General features: G+C 65.5%; 3 protein-coding genes across 3 annotated transcripts; 1 reads left to right on the top strand and 2 right to left on the bottom strand.

Moving 5' to 3' along the window:
- Positions 1-3: 3 nt before the first annotated feature.
- CHLRE_03g199300v5 (uncharacterized protein) lies at positions 4-3,614 on the bottom strand. Its single transcript, XM_043061312.1, has 8 exons — positions 3,360-3,614; positions 3,010-3,040; positions 2,638-2,754; positions 2,147-2,267; positions 1,824-1,880; positions 1,366-1,679; positions 942-1,118; positions 4-638 (listed from the first exon to the last, which is right to left on the bottom strand). The coding sequence occupies exons 1-8, from the start codon at positions 3,434-3,436 to the stop codon at positions 465-467; spliced, it is 1,068 nt and encodes a 355-aa protein (XP_042926597.1). The 5' UTR covers positions 3,437-3,614; the 3' UTR covers positions 4-464.
- Positions 3,615-3,924: 310 nt separating this feature from the next.
- On the top strand, positions 3,925-13,160 carry CHLRE_03g199350v5 (uncharacterized protein). Its single transcript, XM_043061314.1, has 19 exons — positions 3,925-4,268; positions 4,425-5,885; positions 6,215-6,379; positions 6,598-6,752; positions 6,990-7,056; positions 7,303-7,401; positions 7,694-7,753; positions 7,942-8,076; positions 8,360-8,479; positions 8,844-8,908; positions 9,203-9,329; positions 9,542-9,695; positions 9,847-9,978; positions 10,241-10,278; positions 10,502-10,603; positions 10,826-10,898; positions 11,286-11,422; positions 11,709-11,762; positions 12,034-13,160. The coding sequence occupies exons 2-19, from the start codon at positions 5,016-5,018 to the stop codon at positions 12,754-12,756; spliced, it is 3,276 nt and encodes a 1,091-aa protein (XP_042926596.1). The 5' UTR covers positions 3,925-4,268; positions 4,425-5,015; the 3' UTR covers positions 12,757-13,160.
- Positions 13,161-13,162: 2 nt separating this feature from the next.
- Positions 13,163-18,384, bottom strand: CHLRE_03g199400v5 (uncharacterized protein). Its single transcript, XM_043061315.1, has 11 exons — positions 17,200-18,384; positions 16,882-16,914; positions 16,484-16,573; positions 15,927-16,231; positions 15,697-15,746; positions 15,304-15,377; positions 14,931-15,004; positions 14,593-14,663; positions 14,232-14,308; positions 13,974-14,052; positions 13,163-13,741 (listed from the first exon to the last, which is right to left on the bottom strand). Exons 1-11 carry the CDS (start codon positions 18,201-18,203, stop codon positions 13,631-13,633), a joined length of 1,968 nt encoding a protein of 655 aa, XP_042926595.1. The 5' UTR covers positions 18,204-18,384; the 3' UTR covers positions 13,163-13,630.
- Positions 18,385-18,401: the final 17 nt, after the last annotated feature.

Here is an 18,401-nt window from a genome sequence, read left to right as displayed (position 1 = left end):
GGGATCACAGGACTGGTTTACGAGGCCAGCGGCATGTAGACTTGCACAGTGCACACGCACAACGCGCTGGGCGTGCGCATTCGGAACATGTTCGAACCCGTGGACCCAGCCAACGAGCTAACTCGCTCAGTCGCTCTCGACTTGTCTGACAACTCAGCTTCAAGTCCTCTCACGAACTCGCTAGGTCCTTTCCGTTGGGCTCGCTGATGCAGTTCGCCAGCCTCTCACCTCGCCCCACCCGGCCGCACGTCTGCCCTGCTACCAAAGCGCGCCCCTTGCCACAACACCTGCCCTCAAAGCCTTCCAATCCAGCCCCACACGATATTCGACCAAGCAATCACCGCCACGCCATTGCCACCAACCACCACGCCATGGCCACCATCGCCATGCCACCACTATCACGTCACCTCCTCCACCACCAGTCCACCACCAGTCCACCATGGCCGTGCACCCTACCTACACCTCTACGCGCCGTACCCGAACACGTGCCGTATGCGGTCCAGCACCTGGCTGTGCCAGCCGCGCTCCGTGAACTCCGCCGTGTCCTCGTGCCCGAACTTGTCGGCGGGCGGCACCTCGGTCTGCCTGATCTTGACCACCGTGTTGCCCGGCTCCGGCTCCGTGATGTCGATCACCACCTGCAGGGTTTGGTTATTTGACACGCGTGTACGGCAGCATCAGCCCAGCAGTACACGCCACGCGCGCGTATGCAGTATGTTGTATGTGTGTTCGTCAGCGTGGTTTGTGTGGCAGGCGGCCCCGGCCGCCTTCCTCCCTGCGCAGGCTGACGTCACCCGGACACATGCATCCGGTACCAGCACACCTGGACCCCTCCCCCGAGGGCATGTCCACCACACCACCACAGTGTGTCCCTACCCTCCGACCCCTCCGCCCCTCCACCCCTGCACAACCTCCCGCCCTCCCCCCCCCGACCCCCGCACCTTGGAGGCGCAGTCCTCGGGCCAGGTGTTGAAGCGCCAGGTCATGGCGATGCGGCCGGGCGCCGCCAGCTCCGTGAAGGAGCCGCTGATGCTGCCGCCGTACCAGGAGAAGGAGCCGCCGGGGGCCGGCTGCACCACCGCGGGGCTCTGCGTGAAGGCGCACACACGGCCCTGAACCTGCGTGGGACGGAAAGCGCAAGCGCATGCCGGGACACAAACAATGCGGTGTGGTTACGGTGATGGTTGTGGCAACATCAGTTCGTCGGTTACGTTGCGTGTGCTTGAGCAGTGGCGCTGCGCCGGTTGCCAACGCCGTGCACGACCGCTGCAACCCTGCAATTGTGCGCGGCGCTCGCACGGCCCCATGCCCGCCCGTAACCCCTGCCTCCTGAGAGCCCCAACGCGCGCAAGCCCCACCACTCACCGTGAAGCACTCGAAGATGTCCTGCGGCCGGCAGTGAAACTTGGCGGTGATGGAAATGCTCTTGCCGCCGCCCTTGGACTTCTCCTTCTCCGCCTTCTCCTTCGCCGCCTTGGCCGCCTTTTCCCGCTCCACCTCCGCGGCGCTGCTTAACTTGGGCTTGCCGCCATCCGCCCCCGCGCCGCCGGCCGCCGCCTCCGCCTCGGCCTCCGCCAGCGCGGGGCCGCCGGCGCGCAGCTCCGCCACAAACCTGTGCACCGCCTCCAGCACCGGCTTCTTGCCGGCCGAGTGGATGGCCTGCTTAAGCCGCTCCGCGTCTGTGTTGAGTTGTTGTCGGTTGTGTTTGTCAGGTAGGAGCGACGACAGAGTAGGGAGAAGGAGCAGAGAGGGTTTGGGGGGGGGCATTATGGGCAGATGTTGAGAGCGCGACAAAGGCCCTACCCGACCGACACAATGCCTACCCGATGAGTTGGTGTCGGTGACGATGCGGATCTCGGGGTCCTCATCGTGGTTGTCATCTGCAGGCGTGAGATGCGGGTACAAAGGAGCGGAGGACCTTAGATCAGACGGAGGCACTGTTGTGTGGGCACCTCGGAGACGTCTGCTGTGCCACACCTGCCGCACGGCCACACGCATGGCGACACACACCAGCCCCGTGCATCGTCACACATCTCCCTCCCCGTTCCTCATATGTCCCTTGCCCGCCCATCGCCAGACCCTCCACTGCCCCGGCCCGCCGCCTTCCCACCCTCCTCCTGCACCCGCCGCCGCCGCCCGCCCGCACCTCCGATGTGTGGCAGGTGCAGCTTGCCAGTGGCGCCGCCCACCACCTTGCCGTCGCCGTCCGTCAGCTCGCCGGCCCACGACACACGGACCTCTAGGTCGTAGCTGGGGATCAACTTGTTCTGTTTGGGTGAGGTTTGTTTGTTGTGGATGGGTGTTTGTGCTTGTGGGTGGGGGGTAAGCAGGGGTGTTTTAAGTTGCGTCGGGCGTTGGCCACCTCCTCCGTCGCCCCGGTCATACACACACGGCCACCATTTTTGCCTGTTCTGACACCCTGCCACGCAACCTTCGTGGCGGCAACAGGGCACCTTGGCACCGCACGCCTGCCAGCTCTTTCCTTGGCCCCGCACTAATCTGCCACCTGCCATCCGGTCCTGCTTAGCCTCGAGCCTCCTCCCGAAGCACCCACTTGGTACCTCCCCTCTTCCTCTTTCTTCCACCCCAACACCTGCTGGGGGCGACGACAGCAGCCTCAGGCCTCAGCCTCCCCACCTTGCGTGTGTTGAGGAAGGCGTCACCGGTCATGGACTCCAGCTTCACGGTGCGGGTGGCGGCGGGCGCCGCGGTCAGCTGAATGCCGGACAGCAGCTCGCCCAGGCGCTGCTTGGACTGCGGAGTGGGGGGAAAGAGGAGATGAGAGGGAGGGGAGGCGGGGGCGGAAGGGGGCGAAATGGGGCGGAAGGGGCGGAAGGCTCAGTGGGAGGGCAGGGCTTGAGGGATGGGCGAGGCTTGTTGGGGATAGCAGTGACGGCCGGGGCTGGTATCGCGGGGGTTTGGGTGACGAGAAGGCGGCAATCGGTGTTGCGCGCTGGGTTGCACGCGCCTGTAGTCATACTGCCATGCGCCTCCCGATCACGGACTCACCCATTCCGTACAGTCCCGCTCCGTCCAGTGCCTGTGCGTGCGTGGAAAACAGGATGCGGCTGCGTCAGAACGTGTGTTGTGTGTGTGTGTGTGTGTGTGTGTGTGTGTGTGTACGTGTGTGTGTACGTGTGTGTGTGTGGTGCGGGGCGATTACGTGCGGAAGAGTCTGTAGAGCTAGCCCCCTTGCCGCTTGTGATCCCACGACCGCGCCATTGCGTAGCACCCTTCATGTCTCCTGCCCGTCTCTGCTAAGTCCGTGCCGACTGTTGCCCAGGTATTATCCATCCGCGTTCCATCCACCCTGCTGGGCATCCCTCCACGCCCTCTTCAAGGAGGTCAGAAGAACCTACCAGTTGTTCACATTACGACCGCTTTCTCCCATGTCCTGCACGAGCCATCGCGGATCCTTCTCGTCGAACTTGGCCATCGTGCGGCGCGTATGGCGCTTTCGGTAAGCTGCTATAGATGTAAGTTAATGTGATGTGCTATTTGTTTACAATGTACTCCTGTATTAGATATTACGAGAGCAGAAGGCTGCAATTCGCACGGATCGAGGTGTTTCTAGAACTTGAAGCGACTTCAGCTTGGCAGAGTTTGAAGCTTCCCTCCACGTAAGTATGACTTTAAAGCGGGTGCATATCATAGATCAGTAAGTGCCATTACTTTGGCGCGCGTTCATCCCGGGTGTGTTTTTGCCCCTCCTTGCGCAGGACCACGCCCCTGCACCCTCCGGCGTCACATTCACGCCATCCCAGGAGTGTCCCCTTGCATCTAATCTGTAGAAGCACTCACCACCCGTTGCATGAATGATGGGGCCCTTGGCGTATACAGTATTATAGCCGTGCGCCGTCTCAGCGTGGCCGCACCACCCCTTGTGGATCCATGCCGGATCGTGAAGCGACAAACTTCGGACGCGTCCAAAGGCGCATCACCAGTTGCCGAGAATGTGTGCACTCAGTACTGCTGCAATGGACAAGAGCTTGCAGCAACTCACTTAAACGAAAACAGCTCAGAGTCAGAGCTGCGTCTCCGCTTCATGTTTCATAGTCCGAAAATATTTTACTGTATAATGTTCACATATCTACTCGCTTGAGCGACCTTCCTTTGCTTAAGCTGTGGACACAACTTCATTTCGGGCCTTGCGAGCTTGCGGGCCGTGCTACCTGGGCGGGTTTGTTTCCAGCTCGTTAAGAAAACTGGACGACGATGATGATTTCTTCAGCGCGGTCGATGTCGACTCGCTCGTGGCGCGGCACCAGGTGATGCCTGCATGGTATTTGGGGCGTAGCAGTGGCTGGAACAGCGTCAGCTTGTGCAACACACGTGAAATGTCACTCGAACGTACCTAGATATGTATGCGCCTGGCTGGGGCACATGGCAACCTCCCCTCGTTCTTGCTCTTGGTTGCTGCCTAGGCGGTCGCGCCGCCCGCCGGGCCGCTAGCTACAGCAGCACGTGGAGCCGGCCCACCGAGTGGACCCTCAGGCTATGGCGGCGGTGGCAATGGTGCGCAGAAGCCACAGCCCGCGCAGGCGCACCTGAGGCCGCCACCGCTGCCGCAACAGCCGCACGCCCAACCGGCGGGAACCCTGCCGCTGCAGGCCCACAACGGCAATGTCGCGCCGTACCCGGCGCCTCCGGGCGCCACGTGGCCGGGTAAGGCCGCGCATCCACACCAAGGCACGCACACGGTAGTGCTACCGCGGCCACATGAGTCGCACCAACACCAGCAGCTCGGGCCGCCCTACCAAGCCCACCAGCAACACCCCGACCAAAGTCACCAGCCGCAGCAACAACCGCAGCAAGGGGCACAGCAGCAATGGCATCAGAACCCGCAACATGTGCACCCACACCCACAGCATCCACAGCACCTACACCAGCAAGGCAGCTGGCAAGGAGCAGGGCCGGGGCCGGCAGGGCCGGGGGTGTGGCCGCACGGCCAACCCCACAGCCACGGAGGTCCGCAGGGGCCGCCTCTGCCACCCCAGCAGTACCCGCCGCCACAGATGTACCAGCAACACCAGCACCCGCTGCAGCAGCAGCAGCAGCAGCAGCCGCCACTGCAGCATCCTACGCACCCGCCGCACCCACAGAGCCACCAGCCGCAACAGCCGCAACACCACCACCAGCAGTACCCGGCTCCACAGCAGCAGCCGCAGTGGCCCATGCCAGCTGGGCCCATGCCGCAACAGGCTGGGGCTGGTCAGCCTCAGGGGCCGCTAGCCTGTCCGCCCGGGGCCACAAGCCACCCCCACCAGCAGCAGCCACAGCCACTGGCACAACCTCCGCAACAGCAGCACCCGCACCCACTCCAAGGCCAGCAGCCGCACCCGCCTGCGGGGCCGCCGCAGCCGCCGCAGCCGCAGCACCGGCCCCCGGCTCAACAAGGCGCAGGCATGGGTGCGGGCGCGGGCTCGGTTGCAGGCGGGAACCCGTTTGCGCAGTACGCACATCCGCAGTACCACCAGGGTCCTCACGCGGGGCCAAGCGGCCCACCCCAGCAGGCGGGCGGGCCAGCGGCCGCGGAGGCAGTGCCGGGGCCCGCCCACCCGGCGGGTCCACCGCTGCCCAACGGCGGCCCAGCGCACCCGCACCCGCACCCGCTCGCAGGCCAACGGCAACAGCAGCAACAACAACAGCACCACCAGCAGCAGCAGCAGCAGCAGCAGCAGCCCGGAGCAGGGCCGTTACCGCCCCCGCTGCCGCACCAGCAACAACAGCAACAACAGCAGCAACCCGGGCCGGGGCCAGGGCCAGGGCCGGGGCTGGGACCAGGGCCAGGGCCGGGGCCTCAGGCGGCGCCCGGCGCGCGGCCGGCTCGTGTGTCGTACAGCGCCTTCCTGCGGCTGGAGGACAGGGGCCGCTTCGCGCTCAAGGTGGGGGTAGTGGGGGTTAGCGGGAGTAGTGGGGGTAGTGGGGAAATCGATGTCGGCATGCAAAGGTTCGGGGCCCCGGACACCCCCAGGTGTGTGCGGCTGTGCGCCCGCTGCCGCCGCGGCGGGCTGCGGCCCTGCCTGCCTGCCTGGTGCAGGGGCGCACGTAGAGCGATCCAACCGCACGTAGAGCGATCCAACCGCACGTAGAGCGATCCAACCGGGCGTCCGTCGTCCCACGATCTCACAACCTCACGATCTCACAAACCCACGATCTCACAACCGAATGCGTTTGGGTGCTGCTGGTGCTGGTGCTGGTGCCGGTGCTGCAGGTGGGGTACCACAAGCAGCTGGAGGCGGTGTTCGCCACCATGCATGGCGAGTGGGACAAGGCAGAGCAGCAGTGGGTCTTTCCCGTCAGCATGTATAAGCACGTCATGGCCTCGCTCGCGGACGGCCGCCTGCGGCACCGCGGCGTCGACATCACCCTCAACCAGGTGTGGGCGCGCACAGCAGGGAAGGGGGGGGGACATAGGTCGCAAGGCGGTGCGAGCTGGCTCCGTTCACTCGTGCCGCTTCATTCTGCATGTGTAAGTCACGTAGGAAGGCGAATGTGTGTGATGGCAGGATCGGTGCTTACTTTGCCGACAGCAAAACGACCCGGCATGTGCATGCTTTGCTTCGAGCCACAAACACGTGTATGTGAACCCGGCAGGAGCTGGGCCCTCCCGCGTTTGTGCTGCGCATGCTGGAGGAGGCCGCCGGCCGTGTGAGTGACGAGCGGCTGTACGACAAGCTGCTGCGCTTCCCCGAGGAGGGGCCCAACAGCCTGGACAGCCGCATGATGCCCTTCCAGCGGGACGGAGTCAGGTGTGTGTGGTCGCGTGTGTGTGTGTGTGTGTGTGTGTGTGTGTGTGTGTGCATGTGCGTGGGGAGGGGGATTGGGTGGTGGAAAGGCGGAGATGAGGAAGCTGCGGGGCGCAGGGGTGTTTACCACCCCTTGAGGCCCTTCTTTAGCTTAGGGAGTGGTTGTTTGGCAGGGGCTTCTCGGCTGACGCCGTGCGCGGCGCCCCGGCCCCGCCCCCACCCCCGCGCCCGCCCCTGCAGGCACGGGCTGCGGCACGGCGGCCGAGTGCTCATTGGCGATGAGATGGGGCTGGGCAAGACCGTGCAGGTGAGGAGGAGGCATGAGCGAGGCGGCTGCCGGGGGCCGCGCCGTGCCTGTGAGCCCGTCAGCAGCACACACACGCACTCATGTACGGTGCCTTCTGTCCTCCTCTGCCGCACGCCCCCAACGCCCCCCAACCCCCCCCTCTCCACACACCTACACACCTTCACACACCCACACCCACACACCTTCACCCACCCACACCCACACACCTTCACCCACCTTCACACACACTCCCACCCGCCCCCACAGGCCTGCTGCCTGATCAAGGCCTACTACGGCGAGGACGTGCCCGTGCTGGTGGTGACGCCCAAGTCGCTGAGGGAGACGTGGGCGGACGCGCTGTACATGGTGCGTGCGTGGCGGGCTGGCTGGCTGGGTGCGGCGTGTAGGTGGCTGGCTGGCTGTGTGGGTGGGGAGGTGGGTAGGCGGGCTCGGACGTGGAGCATCAGAATAAGTCAAGTTGGCACAGCTCTTCGTTTTTGCGCGAGCGCTGCCGTCAAATCCGGCGCACGAGCCCTGTGGCGCACGGTCCTCACACAGGCCCTCAGGCATGCGACGCAGAGAATCGTACTTGGTTCTCACACTGCACCCACCCGTGCCCCCAACCCCCCCCCCCTCTGCCTTGCGCCCACCGCCGCAGTGGCTCAAGCTCACGGACAAGGAGGTGTGCGTCATCAGCGGCAAGGAAGACATACCGCTGGTGCGTACCGTACGTGGGCGCACCTCTACTACTCTGGCTCCTTGCTTCTCCGCGCCTCTACTGACCCTCCTTGACGCCGTGCCTTGCTGCGCGCCCTGCCATGAGTCGGGCCCACTGTGGCAGCCACCAATGCTGCTACCTCTTTCCGGCTGGCTGCGCGCACACGGCCGTCCCCCCCCCAACCCCAGGTGGAGGGCTACAAGATGGATCGGTCCGCTGTGCGTGTGTTCGTGGTGTCGTACGACACGGTCAGCCGCACGCCCGAGCCCTTCGAGGCGCTCAAGCCACGCATGGTGGTGCTGGACGAGGCGCACTACATCAAGGCGAGCGGGGGTGGGGGTGTGGGTTTGGGGTTGCGGGTGTGAGGCTGCGGCGGGAGCCGTGGATTGGGTAGTGCGCCCTCGATCCGCTTGCGAGAGGCCCACCGGTAGCGGGCTTGCAGGGTGGTGACTGACTGGCTACCGCACCCCGCGGACACACCTGTGTCTGCGTGCCGCATACTGGGACCCCCCGCCGTACCCCACGCGCAGCCAGACGTCTGCATGTCTTCCTGACGCGCCCCGCTTTTCCCTGCCGCCGCCTCCCGCCCCCCAACCCCCATCTCAGAGCATGTCCGCCCAGCGCACCAAGATGGTGATGCCCATCGTGCAGTCCGCCAAGCGCGCCGTGCTGCTGACCGGCACGCCCGCAGCCAACAAGCCCATGGAGATCATGGCACTGCTGGTCGTGAGTGAAGACACACACGTGTGTGTGTGTGTGTAGTCTGTGTGTAGTCTGTGTGTGTGTGTGTGTGTGTGTGTCCCTTGGTTGACTGTGGGCGCCGGTCTGTGGCTGTCACGTCGGCTGCCAAGCTGCCAGGCGGAGTGTGTTCCGTCCATGCCTTTCGTGTCCTCCTCGCTGATCCACTCCTCCACGGAGGTGCTGCGTGGTGCGCACACACACACACGCACACACAGGGCGGGCTTCGGGGTGGTTGTTTGCACATACATACACATACCGCAACCGCAACCACATACACTCACACAGCGCAACCGCAACCGCAAGTAAGCCAAGCACGCCCGCCACGTGCGCCCTTCCTGTGTGGCCTCAGGCGCTGGTGCCCAAGGCCAAGATCCACCAGAAGGACTTCGGGGCGCGATACGCCCGCCAGGACAAGTGAGTGACTGGACAGGACCGGACAGGCAAGAGCCAGCAGGAAAGCCGTACAGGGGCTGCAGGCACGGGCTGCAGGGCCTGCTGGCCTGTGCAGACACGCGCTGCTGAGGACTGAGTCCAGGCGGCTCCACGTCGGGCCACGTGCTCACAACCCGGTCCGCGCTACCGTACCGTGTGACCGATGAGCTGGAGGGCTTCCCTCCGCCCGTTGACTGCCACACGTCAGCTCTCACACACCCGCACGTCAGCTCGCACACGCCACCCACACTGTTTATCATATCTTCCTTCCGCCAGGTTCAACAAGTTCATTGGCTCGCGCAACGAGGCGGAGCTGAACCGGCTGCTTCTGGGCACCGGCGTCATGATCCGCCGCCTCAAGAGCGAGGTGCTCAAACACCTGCCGCCCAAGCGCCGACAACAGGTAGGCAGGGAGGGGGGGTGGGTCGCGGGGGTGGGTGGGTGCGCGTGCGCCCGGCAGCAATGTATGGCTTTTTGCAGGGGGGGGCTAGGAGCTGGGCCACAGCGTTCCAATGCCATCCACCTGCCACCTGTCAGCTCGGGTCAGCTCAGGGCACCTGTCGCCTCCTCCTGCCTCACCTCCACCCGCCACGCCCCGCCCCCCCCCAATTGCAGATCTTCATCCGGCTGCCTGACAAGCAGGCCCGCGCGGTGGCTGCCTCCAGCGCCCGACTGGCGGGGCTGAAGCAGGTGGTGACTGCCATGATGAACAGCGGAGGAGGAGGAGGAGGAGCTGGAGGAGGCGCGGGCGCTGCCGGCGCGCTGGCGGGTGTGTCTTTTTTCTTCGTTTTGTGGGTATACTTGCGTTCCCTACCTGTTGCATCTGCTTACCACATGTACAGCGTTGACAACACCAAGGCACCACACAACATTGCACATGCACCCACACCGCCACACCGCCACATCCGCCACACCTGCAGGCGCCCAGCGCGAGCAGCAGAACGAGATCATGCAGCTGTGGCGCCAGAACGCCAAGCTCAAGGGCGCGGCGGTGGCGGAGTACTGCGAGGACCTGCTGGAGGGGGAGGACCCGCCCAAGTTCCTGCTGTTCGGTGAGGGGAGGGTGAGGGGAGGGTGGAGGGTGGGGTTGTAGGTACCAGCCCAAAGTAAACTGAACCCAAGGGGTGGAAGGGAGGGTTGGGATGGGGTGGGGGATAGGGGGTGGGGTGCAAGAGAGGCAGAGCCGGGTGGCACGCCGTCAGCTTGGAGGCGGCACGTGGCTGGATGCCTTAGGGGTAATGGGCTGTTGTGACACGTCGGTCAGTTTGACACGGTGCCCCCCTGCTGCTGCCGGCACCCTGCACCGCCGTGCAGCCCACCACAAGGAGCTGTTGAACACAGTGGAGGAGAAGGTGCGCGCGTGTGTTTGTGTGTATATGTGTACGTGTATGTGTTACATGTGTGTGGCGGGCCGCAGTTGCGCGGTGCGTGGGGAAGGGGTTGTGGGGCGGTGACGGACCACCGAGCACAACCGCAAAGGCGCCACCGCCAGCGCGCCTTGCCTTGCACCCGTTGCCGCCACGTGCTCCCCTCAAGTCCATCTCACCTCACCTCGCCTCGCCTCACTTCCCTCAGGTCAAGAAGCTCCGCTTCAAGTACATCCGCATCGACGGCGACACGCCCGGCGAGGACCGCAACAGGCTGACTCAGAAGTTCCAGGAGGAGGAGGACGTCAAGGTGTGCGTGTGCTGGTTGTGGGGGTGCCGTCATGGTGGGGGTGGGGTGCCGTGATGGTGGGGTGCCGTGATTGTGATGGTAGGGTGCGATGTCGCCGCAAGGGAGCCTCGGACCCCAACAAGCAGACGCCTCTGTACTGCCGGCCAGCCACGTCTCCCACTCCCCACTCTCCACTCCCACTCCTATCCCGCTCCCACCCGCTCCCCCCTCCCCTGCCCGCAGGTTGCGCTGCTGAGCATCAAGGCGGCGGGCGTGGGCCTCACCTTCACCCGCTCCAGCCTGGTGGTGTTCAGCGGTGAGGAACAGCGCCGCCGGGGCCTTGCGGCCTCGAGGCCTGGCTGCATAGCGGATTGGCGGACTGGCTGCCTGGCGGGCTGGCGGGCTGGCGGCAGGCGGGCGGAAGGGCTTGTTGTCGGATGCCAGACAGGGGCAGGGCGGAGAGAGGCACACGCCACCTCCGTAATATTGGATACAAGATGAGGGCATATACGTTGGCGGGTCCTGTCGGGTCCTGGCACTCCTCCCTTCCACGTTATCTAGCTCTTTCACACAACAACGCCTGCCCTTCACCTGATCCTCTCACCATCCTGGATTAACCCTGCCCCTGGCCTGGCACGCTCCGCCGCCCCTACGTGCCCTCCTACGTGCCCCCCCCCTCACTCACACAAATGTGCCCCCCCAGAGCTGTCCTGGATCCCCGGCGACATCCAGCAGGCGGAGGACCGCTGCCACCGCATCGGCCAGGCCGCCACCTCCGTCAACATCCACTACCTGCTCGTGCGCGGCTCGGTGGATGAGATCATGTGGGACTGCCTGCAGGTAGGGCAGGAGCGGGCCTGGGCAGGTGTGGGCCTGGCCGGGGCGGGGTTGGGGGGTTGGAGTGGGCCTGGAGCCGGGGAGGTGTGCCCCAGAGCGGGTGCGACCCTACGTGATGCGCGCCCTCTTCCTCTATAGCAACGGGCCTTCCAGAGAGCGCTAGCCCCTTGGGTCTTGGTTTCTTTGGGATTCGAATAAACTACTGCCTTCCCTTGGGCTGGTATTTACAATCCTCCGCTCTACCTGCCCCTCCCCCTGCCCGCCCCCTCCTCTTTCCTCCTCCCCGCAGTCCAAGCTAGGCAGTGTGGGCAAGGCTCTGGACGGCAGTGGCGCCTACATCAAGGTGGGCCCCCAGCAGGCGGCAGCGGGGCGCCGCGGTGGGGGCGGCATTGGCGGGGCCATGACGCGCGCCACTGACGGCGTCGGCGTTGAGAGTGCGCGATTGCGGACAGGCGCCATTGCCATCACCTGCACTGCCGCTTGCAGGCCCAGCCGCACACGTACACATACACACTGTTGTGCCGCGCGATGCATGGCCGCTAGTACACGCGTACACATGATCAAGGATTTTTGCTGTGCCGCGCAACTGTGCTGCTCACGCCGTGCGCAAACAGGTGGACGCCACACGCGAGCTGTGCGGCCTGGGGCTGCAGGGCGCCGGTCCCGGCGGCGCCAGCGGCGAAGGCCACCACCACCACCACCACCATCAGCAGCAGCAGCAGCAGCAGCAGCTGGACGGCTTCCTCGGAGCCGCCGGCCACCCGGCCCCTCAGCACCATCAGGACGACGAGGACGACTTCGTGCAGCAGCCCTTCGCCGCGGCGCGGGCAGCCAGCGGCGGCGCCTCAGGGCCGGCGCCGGGGCCGGCGGCGGCTGCCGGCGGCGCCAAAGGCGGCGGGGGCCGGGGCGGCGGCGCGGCTGGCGGACTGGCACGGAGCGGGTCGGGCTCGTCGTCGCGTCGGGCGTCGGCGGGGGCGGGGGCGCCGGGCACGCCGGGGGCGGTGGGCAGGACGCGGCCCATTGAGAGCTTCTTTGCACGGCAGCCCTCGCCCGCGCCGTCCATGCTGCCAGGCGGTGCAGACGGCGGTGCTGGCGGCGGTGCTGGTGGCGGCGGAGGGCTCGGCGCGGCCGGGGTGCAGCGGGGCGGTGTAGCCGGCGGCGTCATGGCGGTGCCAGTGCTGCCGGCGGTGGCTGTGCCACAGCCGGCTGCGGGCGTGGGTCAGAAGCGGGGCCGGGAGGAGGCGGTGTGTGTCAGTGGTGACGAGAGAGATGGTGGCGTGCGGCTGGGGGTGGGGGGCGGCGGCGCAGCGGGGCCTGCGGCCAAACGGAGGTTGTAGTTGATGAGCTTTAGCGGTTGCGCATGCCTGTGAAGAGGCTGGTGAGGAGAGTTGTTGGTGTGTAGGCGGTTCACTGGAATGAACGAGAGGGCGCTGCGGAGGGCTTGGGGGAGGAAGTACGGCGTGCAGGGATGAGCTGCAGGAATGGCCTCGGATGTGGGAGGTAGCTGCCTGGTGATCGATGATCGGTATGACGGTACGTCGGTTGCGTGGCGGCAGCACGCATGGTAGCGAAGGCCCTCTGGTACGGTGCGCACGGTCCGCACTACGGCGCAGTGGAGAGCCTAGCGACACGGCGGTGGTAAGACAGAAACACACGCGCTGAAATTTCGTGACACCGCTGGCACCTAGCAGCTATGCGAAAGGTGTGTCTTTGCATGTTTGCCGGCATGTACAAGTCGACCCATTTCCATGCCATTCCATCCAGCATCAGTGGAGCGCAAGTGCGCAACATCCAGCCAGTGCAAGGGGCGGGTCGCGTGACGGCAAGCAGCGCCCTTCCTGTCCCGCTCACAAGGCATCAGCACTCACGCCACATGCAATATTCACACACACACACACACACACACACACACACACCTCCACTCAGTCACACCTCTGCAAGCCCTGCTGCGACGGCTGCTACAGACGTCACGCACGACTGCGCCGCGCATCCTGCCGCGTGCCGTTCATGCCTCCTGCTTTCCTTTGTTACCCCTCACGCTCAGATACACCAGCTAACCCGGTGTCGTTCTTCCCGCGACCACCCAGCGGGCATGTTTCCCCAGCTTGCCCAGCCGCAGCCGCAGCGCCGCCCGCAGCCGCCAACGGCATCGCTCAGATCAAGGCCGCCGCCTGCCACCCCACCCGACCAGGCGACCACTCTCCGCCGCTACTACTCGGCGCGCGCCGCCGCCAGGTCGTCCAGCACCGCCTGCAGGTCGGGGCGCTCCATGGGGATGGACAGCAGCTCGCCGCTGTTGTCGGTGGCGGACCTGTAGCGCACCTGGGGCAGGAGGGGGGGGGGCGCGGGGCAGGCAGGGTGTGGTGCAGGCAGGCATGGGGTGCTGAAGGCGGTGTGCCCCGGGAGCAATCACACAGTCTGTGGACGTTTCGACCACACCAAACCAGCCGTGCCTGAACCCGGCAGCACCCAATGACACACACACACACACACATACACACCCTGCGCTGCTCCCCCCCGCCCGACCCCTCCTACCACCCGCCCCCCGCCTCACCAGCTGGTGGTCCACGAACTCCACCAGGTGCTGACGCAGCACGCGCTCGTCCCGCACCAGGAAGCGCTCGCGGCACATGCTGGGGTAGTAGACGCGGAGGTGGGGGAGGTGGGGGTGAGAGAGGTGATGGTGGGGTGGGGCGGGGTGGGGGGTTACGCTATGCGGGCGGATTCCACATACACACACACACACACACACACACACGCACGCACACACACATATACACACACATATACACACACGCGCGGAGACTCTCACCGGTACAGGTGTGCGAAGGCCACTCCCTCGCACTGGTCGTCCTCCAGCAGGTACTCGGCCAACACCTTGAACACCTCCTGCGCGGCGGAGGGAGGGAGGGAGGAGGGAGGGGGAGAGAGGAGGGAGAGAGGAGTGAGTGAGGAGGGGAGGAGAGGGAGGAGGGGAGGAGGGGAGGGAGTGAGGAGTGAGTGAGGAGGTTTGGTGGGTTAATGTGGTCGAGGGATGGGAGGAGGGAGGGAGCATGGCAGAAAGTGGAAAAGGGGGTGACTCGCCCGTTCCTAGTTGTGTTCCTAGTTGTGTTCCTGCTTCCCGCTTCTTCCCACTCCGGCCCGTGCCCCACCGCCGCCCGGCCCGCACCCACCTGCGCCCCCAGCACCAGGCTGCGCAGCACAGTGCCCGCACCCGCCGTCACCACACCCGACTTGAAGGCGCCTGCGGTGTACAGCATGTACGAGTGAGTGGGCGTGCGAGTGGGTGAGTGAGTGAGTGAGCGAGGGATTGACAAGGGACGAACCCCGCGGGCGCATCCAGCAGTTGGTCAGGTCGGGCAATGAGTGTACAGGGTCTTTTCCCGTGGACATAAGAACACAAAGATGGTTCAAGCGGTGGTGGAGGTGCAAGACCTCCGGCCCCTCCCATCCTCTCCTCATGTCCCTGCAATGCACTCGCACTCGCTCTAAGCTCCAAAGTCGCGCTCACCCATGAGTACCGACTGCGCCCCGGCGGTCTCGGCGATGTAGGGCTGGAAGGTGGTGGCGTTGATGTACTGCCACCTGCAGCGCGTGTTGGGACAGCACATCAGCGTCAAGACAAAAAGAAGAAGACCCGCCCAAACGCCAAGCGGATGTGCGTGCGTGTGTGCGCGTGTGTGCGTATGTGTGTGTGTGTGTGTGTGTGTTTAAGAGCACAAGGAAAACATTACGCGTAGGACAGTGTGTGTATGTGTGTGTGTGCGCGCGCTGTTGGCGGTGTGGAGGCCCGCAGCGGTGATGGCGGTGGAGGTGATTGCCGGCAGGTAAGGTAGGCAAAGCGCCGCTCCCGCGCCTGTCCCGCGCCTGTCCCGCCCCCCCACCTGAAGCGCGCCGCGTCCGCCGAGTCCCACAACAGCGGCGACATGGCGTGGTCCACACTGGCCACCAGGTGCACCTGCAGAAGGGGGGGAGGGGTGGGGTGGGGGTAACAGACTAAACGGAGCCAAACCAAGCGAAGCTCGCTGGGGGGAGGAGGCGTGACAACAGAAGAGAAGGTTATTGGAGGGGGGGGGGGACAGGAGGAGGCGGATGCAAAGGAGGGTGAAGGGGTAGTAGCGATGGGCGGTGGTTGTGGCTGGATGGGTGTGTTGAGTCTATCCAGACCGCCGATGGACGAGGGACCAGGATGCACTGGGCGGAGGACCCGGCAGCAGACGCACGCATACAACCGCGCACACGCTAGCCAGCTAGCTAGCTAGCAGCCCCGTCCGCACCTGCGGGCACGACGCCAGCGCGCTCAGCAGCGACACGTCCCCGCGAAGGCCTGTGAGCGTGTGTGCCGTGGGTGTCGTGCGGTCAGAGCAGCAGTCAGGCGCGGCCCACCCCGCCCCGCCCCACCCCGCGCCGCCCTGCCCCGCCCGGCCACGATTTACTGGCACCTCCCCCCTGCACTCCGTTTAGCTTTCATAGGCATGGTGGATGCGACCCCCTCCCCTTCCCTCACCGGGGCCGTCCAGGTTGTGGATCACCACGAACACGTGTCGGTCCGCCGCCTCCCGCCGGACCTCCTCCACCAGACCACGCAGCGCACCCAGTACACCGCCGCCACCCCCCGCGGGCGCAGGCGCGGCGGCGCCCGCCGCGCCTGCGGCGGCGCTTGAGGCGGCGGCGGCGGCGGCGGCTGCGCCGGCCCCTGAGGTGAGGTGTCGGAAGCTGCGTTGCAGCAGGGCCGAGGCGACGCCGGTGACGACGTCCTTAGCGGTGCAGCGGGGGTTGTAGCCGTAGTAGACCAGCACTGCCGCGTCACCCCTGTGGGGCACGGTATGTGTTGGAGAAGGTTATTAGCGGACATCAACGAGCGCGGTTAAACGGACTAGGGTATCAGCGGAGCATCACAGTATTGCGGCTGGATTCCGCATGTGGGGGATGCGAAAGGCCGTTCGAAGCCCTCAATGGACGGCACCTTGGAGAGAAATTACGACTCAAAGCCACACCCACAGACAGGTCCGGGCGCCCGGCCGCCACTTCCCCACTCCCACACCAACTCTCTAAGCCCTCCACCTGTTGAGCGGCCCCGCTAGCCGCCTTGCGAAGTCGTCCAGCAGTGCGCGCTTTGAGCCGAAGCCGTACAGCAGCACCGAGAAGTTGGAGCTGTGTGCGTGTGTGTGTGTGGGGGGGGGGGGGGGTTGCAGAGCACAAGGAAAGAAGCGCAAAGACTGTGGGTGCGGGTGGGTGGGTGGGTGTGTAAGCGCGCGAGAGAGAAGGGCAGGCTGAGAAGGATGGGGAAGTGAGGCATGGGGCGACCAGCGTGGGATGCGGGAGGCTATGTAAATTTGCAGTGGGCAAGCAGGCTGACTGGAAGGGCAAAAGACGGCCCCGCGCCACTAAACAACCCCGCAGTGCCGTGTGTGTACACGGTGACAGAGTAACAACCACCCTCCTCCTCCAAGTCGCCTCACCGCATGCGGCTGTGCCACTCATCGAACTGCTTCCTGTGGGAGTGTGGAGAGGGGCACAGGGGCGGGGCATGGATAGCGACACGCGTGAGGAGAGAAACAAGGAAGCAAGCAGGTAGCTTCACTCACATTGCAAACTTATAGCTGCAGTCCACACCACCACGCCGCGGGCAACACGCTCTCCGATGCTCACTCCCTACCACATCCAGGTCCAGCAAGCCACCACCAAACCCCAGGGTAACACTCCAGATGCATTCCCCAGTAGCGCTCCCCAAAGTTCACACGCCCGGCCCCGCCCCGCAACCCCGCCCCTCCACCCACTTGAGGTCCTCCAAGAGCTTGGCCTTCTTGGCGGGGTTCTTGGCAGGCACGTCCACATACTGCAGCCGCGCCGCGCCGCCGCCCGAGCCGCCCTCGCCGCAACCCGCGCCGTGCCCGCCGCCCGCCGTGGCGCCGCCAATGCGCCTCTCCAACAGGTCAAACAGCCGCTTACGACTCTCCGCCGCCGTCGGCGCTACAAGAGGCGCAGCCCTTTTCCGGCCACCGCCGCCTGCGGCGGCGCCGGCAGCGGCAGCGGCGCCTGCGGCGCCGCGGCCACGGCCCCGCCGTGCGGCGGCCGGCGCAGCTGCCTGCTCCTGTTCCTCTTCCTCTCCCGAGCTAGAGCCCTCCTCCTCCTCTTCCGAGTCCTCACCGCCATCCTCATCGTCAGAGCTGTCATCAGAGCTGTTGTTAGCCGCGGCTGCCGCGCCCCTGCGCCCGCGAGTGGGCCGCGACGCGGCAGCCGCGGCGCCTCGGCCACTGCCGCGGCCGCGTGCGGCCATGGCGGCCGTCGCCGCCGCGGCTCTCCGTTCGCGCTGCGCAGCAACCGCCTTGTCCTTGGGCTCCTCCTCCTCCTCCTCCGCCTCCTCCTCCTCCTCCTCACCCTCCTCCTCCTCCTCCTGCTCGTTGCTCTCGTCCTCGCCCTCGTTATCCTCCTCGCACTCCGACGCTTCCACGTCCTCAGCCTCCTGTGGCGCAACTTGCTGGCCTCTGCCGCGCCCACCAGCCGCAGCCCCTCGCCCACGTGTGCTCGCTGCTGCAGCTCCACGGCCACGCCCCCGCGTCGCCGGGGCGGCCGCGGCCTTTCCCGCTGCAGGTGGCCGAGCGCACCTGGCCTGCTTGTCCTCTATTACCTCGACCTCGCTGTCGCTGTCGCTATCGCTGCTGCTGCTGGACGCCTCCTTTAATTTGGTGGGCGCGGCGTAGTTGGCTTTCCCGCGACGTGGCCGTTCCATAGCCATAGCAGCGGCAGGCGCCGCGGCTTGCGCAGCATTGCGGGGAGGCATTCCCCTGCGGTGGTACCTGGGTTTTCAAGCCTACCGATGTCGTCTGTCTTCCTGCTGTTTTGCTTATAGGTACGTCTCTAGAATTAGCGCCTGCACGGCTAGTTTACACTGCTGCGAAGGTCCAAGACAGGTTATTGCTCCGCTTGCAGCTGCTGGATGCTGTGTTCAATGCTATTAAAAAATCAGATGCACACACTG

The sequence above is a fragment of the Chlamydomonas reinhardtii genome, chromosome 3, assembly GCF_000002595.2.
Source record: "Chlamydomonas reinhardtii strain CC-503 cw92 mt+ chromosome 3, whole genome shotgun sequence".
NCBI classification, from domain to species: domain Eukaryota; kingdom Viridiplantae; phylum Chlorophyta; class Chlorophyceae; order Chlamydomonadales; family Chlamydomonadaceae; genus Chlamydomonas; species Chlamydomonas reinhardtii.
This window is presented reverse-complemented; position numbering and strand designations above follow the sequence as displayed.

Coding starts and splice junctions, on each gene's coding strand:
- CHLRE_03g199300v5 (XM_043061312.1), bottom strand. CDS start 3,436: ATGGCCAAGTTCGACGAGAAGGATCCGCGATGGCTCGTGCAGGACATG. Junction 2,755..3,009: donor AGCGGGACTGTACGGAATGG/GTGAGTCCGTGA, acceptor CCCACTCCGCAG/TCCAAGCAGCGCCTGGGCGA. Junction 1,881..2,146: donor GCACCTGCCACACATCGGAG/GTGCGGGCGGGC, acceptor TCACGCCTGCAG/ATGACAACCACGATGAGGAC.
- CHLRE_03g199350v5 (XM_043061314.1), top strand. CDS start 5,016: ATGTACCAGCAACACCAGCACCCGCTGCAGCAGCAGCAGCAGCAGCAG. Junction 7,402..7,693: donor GGGCGGACGCGCTGTACATG/GTGCGTGCGTGG, acceptor CCACCGCCGCAG/TGGCTCAAGCTCACGGACAA. Junction 10,279..10,501: donor TGAACACAGTGGAGGAGAAG/GTGCGCGCGTGT, acceptor CACTTCCCTCAG/GTCAAGAAGCTCCGCTTCAA.
- CHLRE_03g199400v5 (XM_043061315.1), bottom strand. CDS start 18,203: ATGCCTCCCCGCAATGCTGCGCAAGCCGCGGCGCCTGCCGCTGCTATG. Junction 15,747..15,926: donor CCACAACCTGGACGGCCCCG/GTGAGGGAAGGG, acceptor ACACGCTCACAG/GCCTTCGCGGGGACGTGTCG. Junction 14,664..14,930: donor GGCGCAGTCGGTACTCATGG/GTGAGCGCGACT, acceptor TGTACACCGCAG/GCGCCTTCAAGTCGGGTGTG.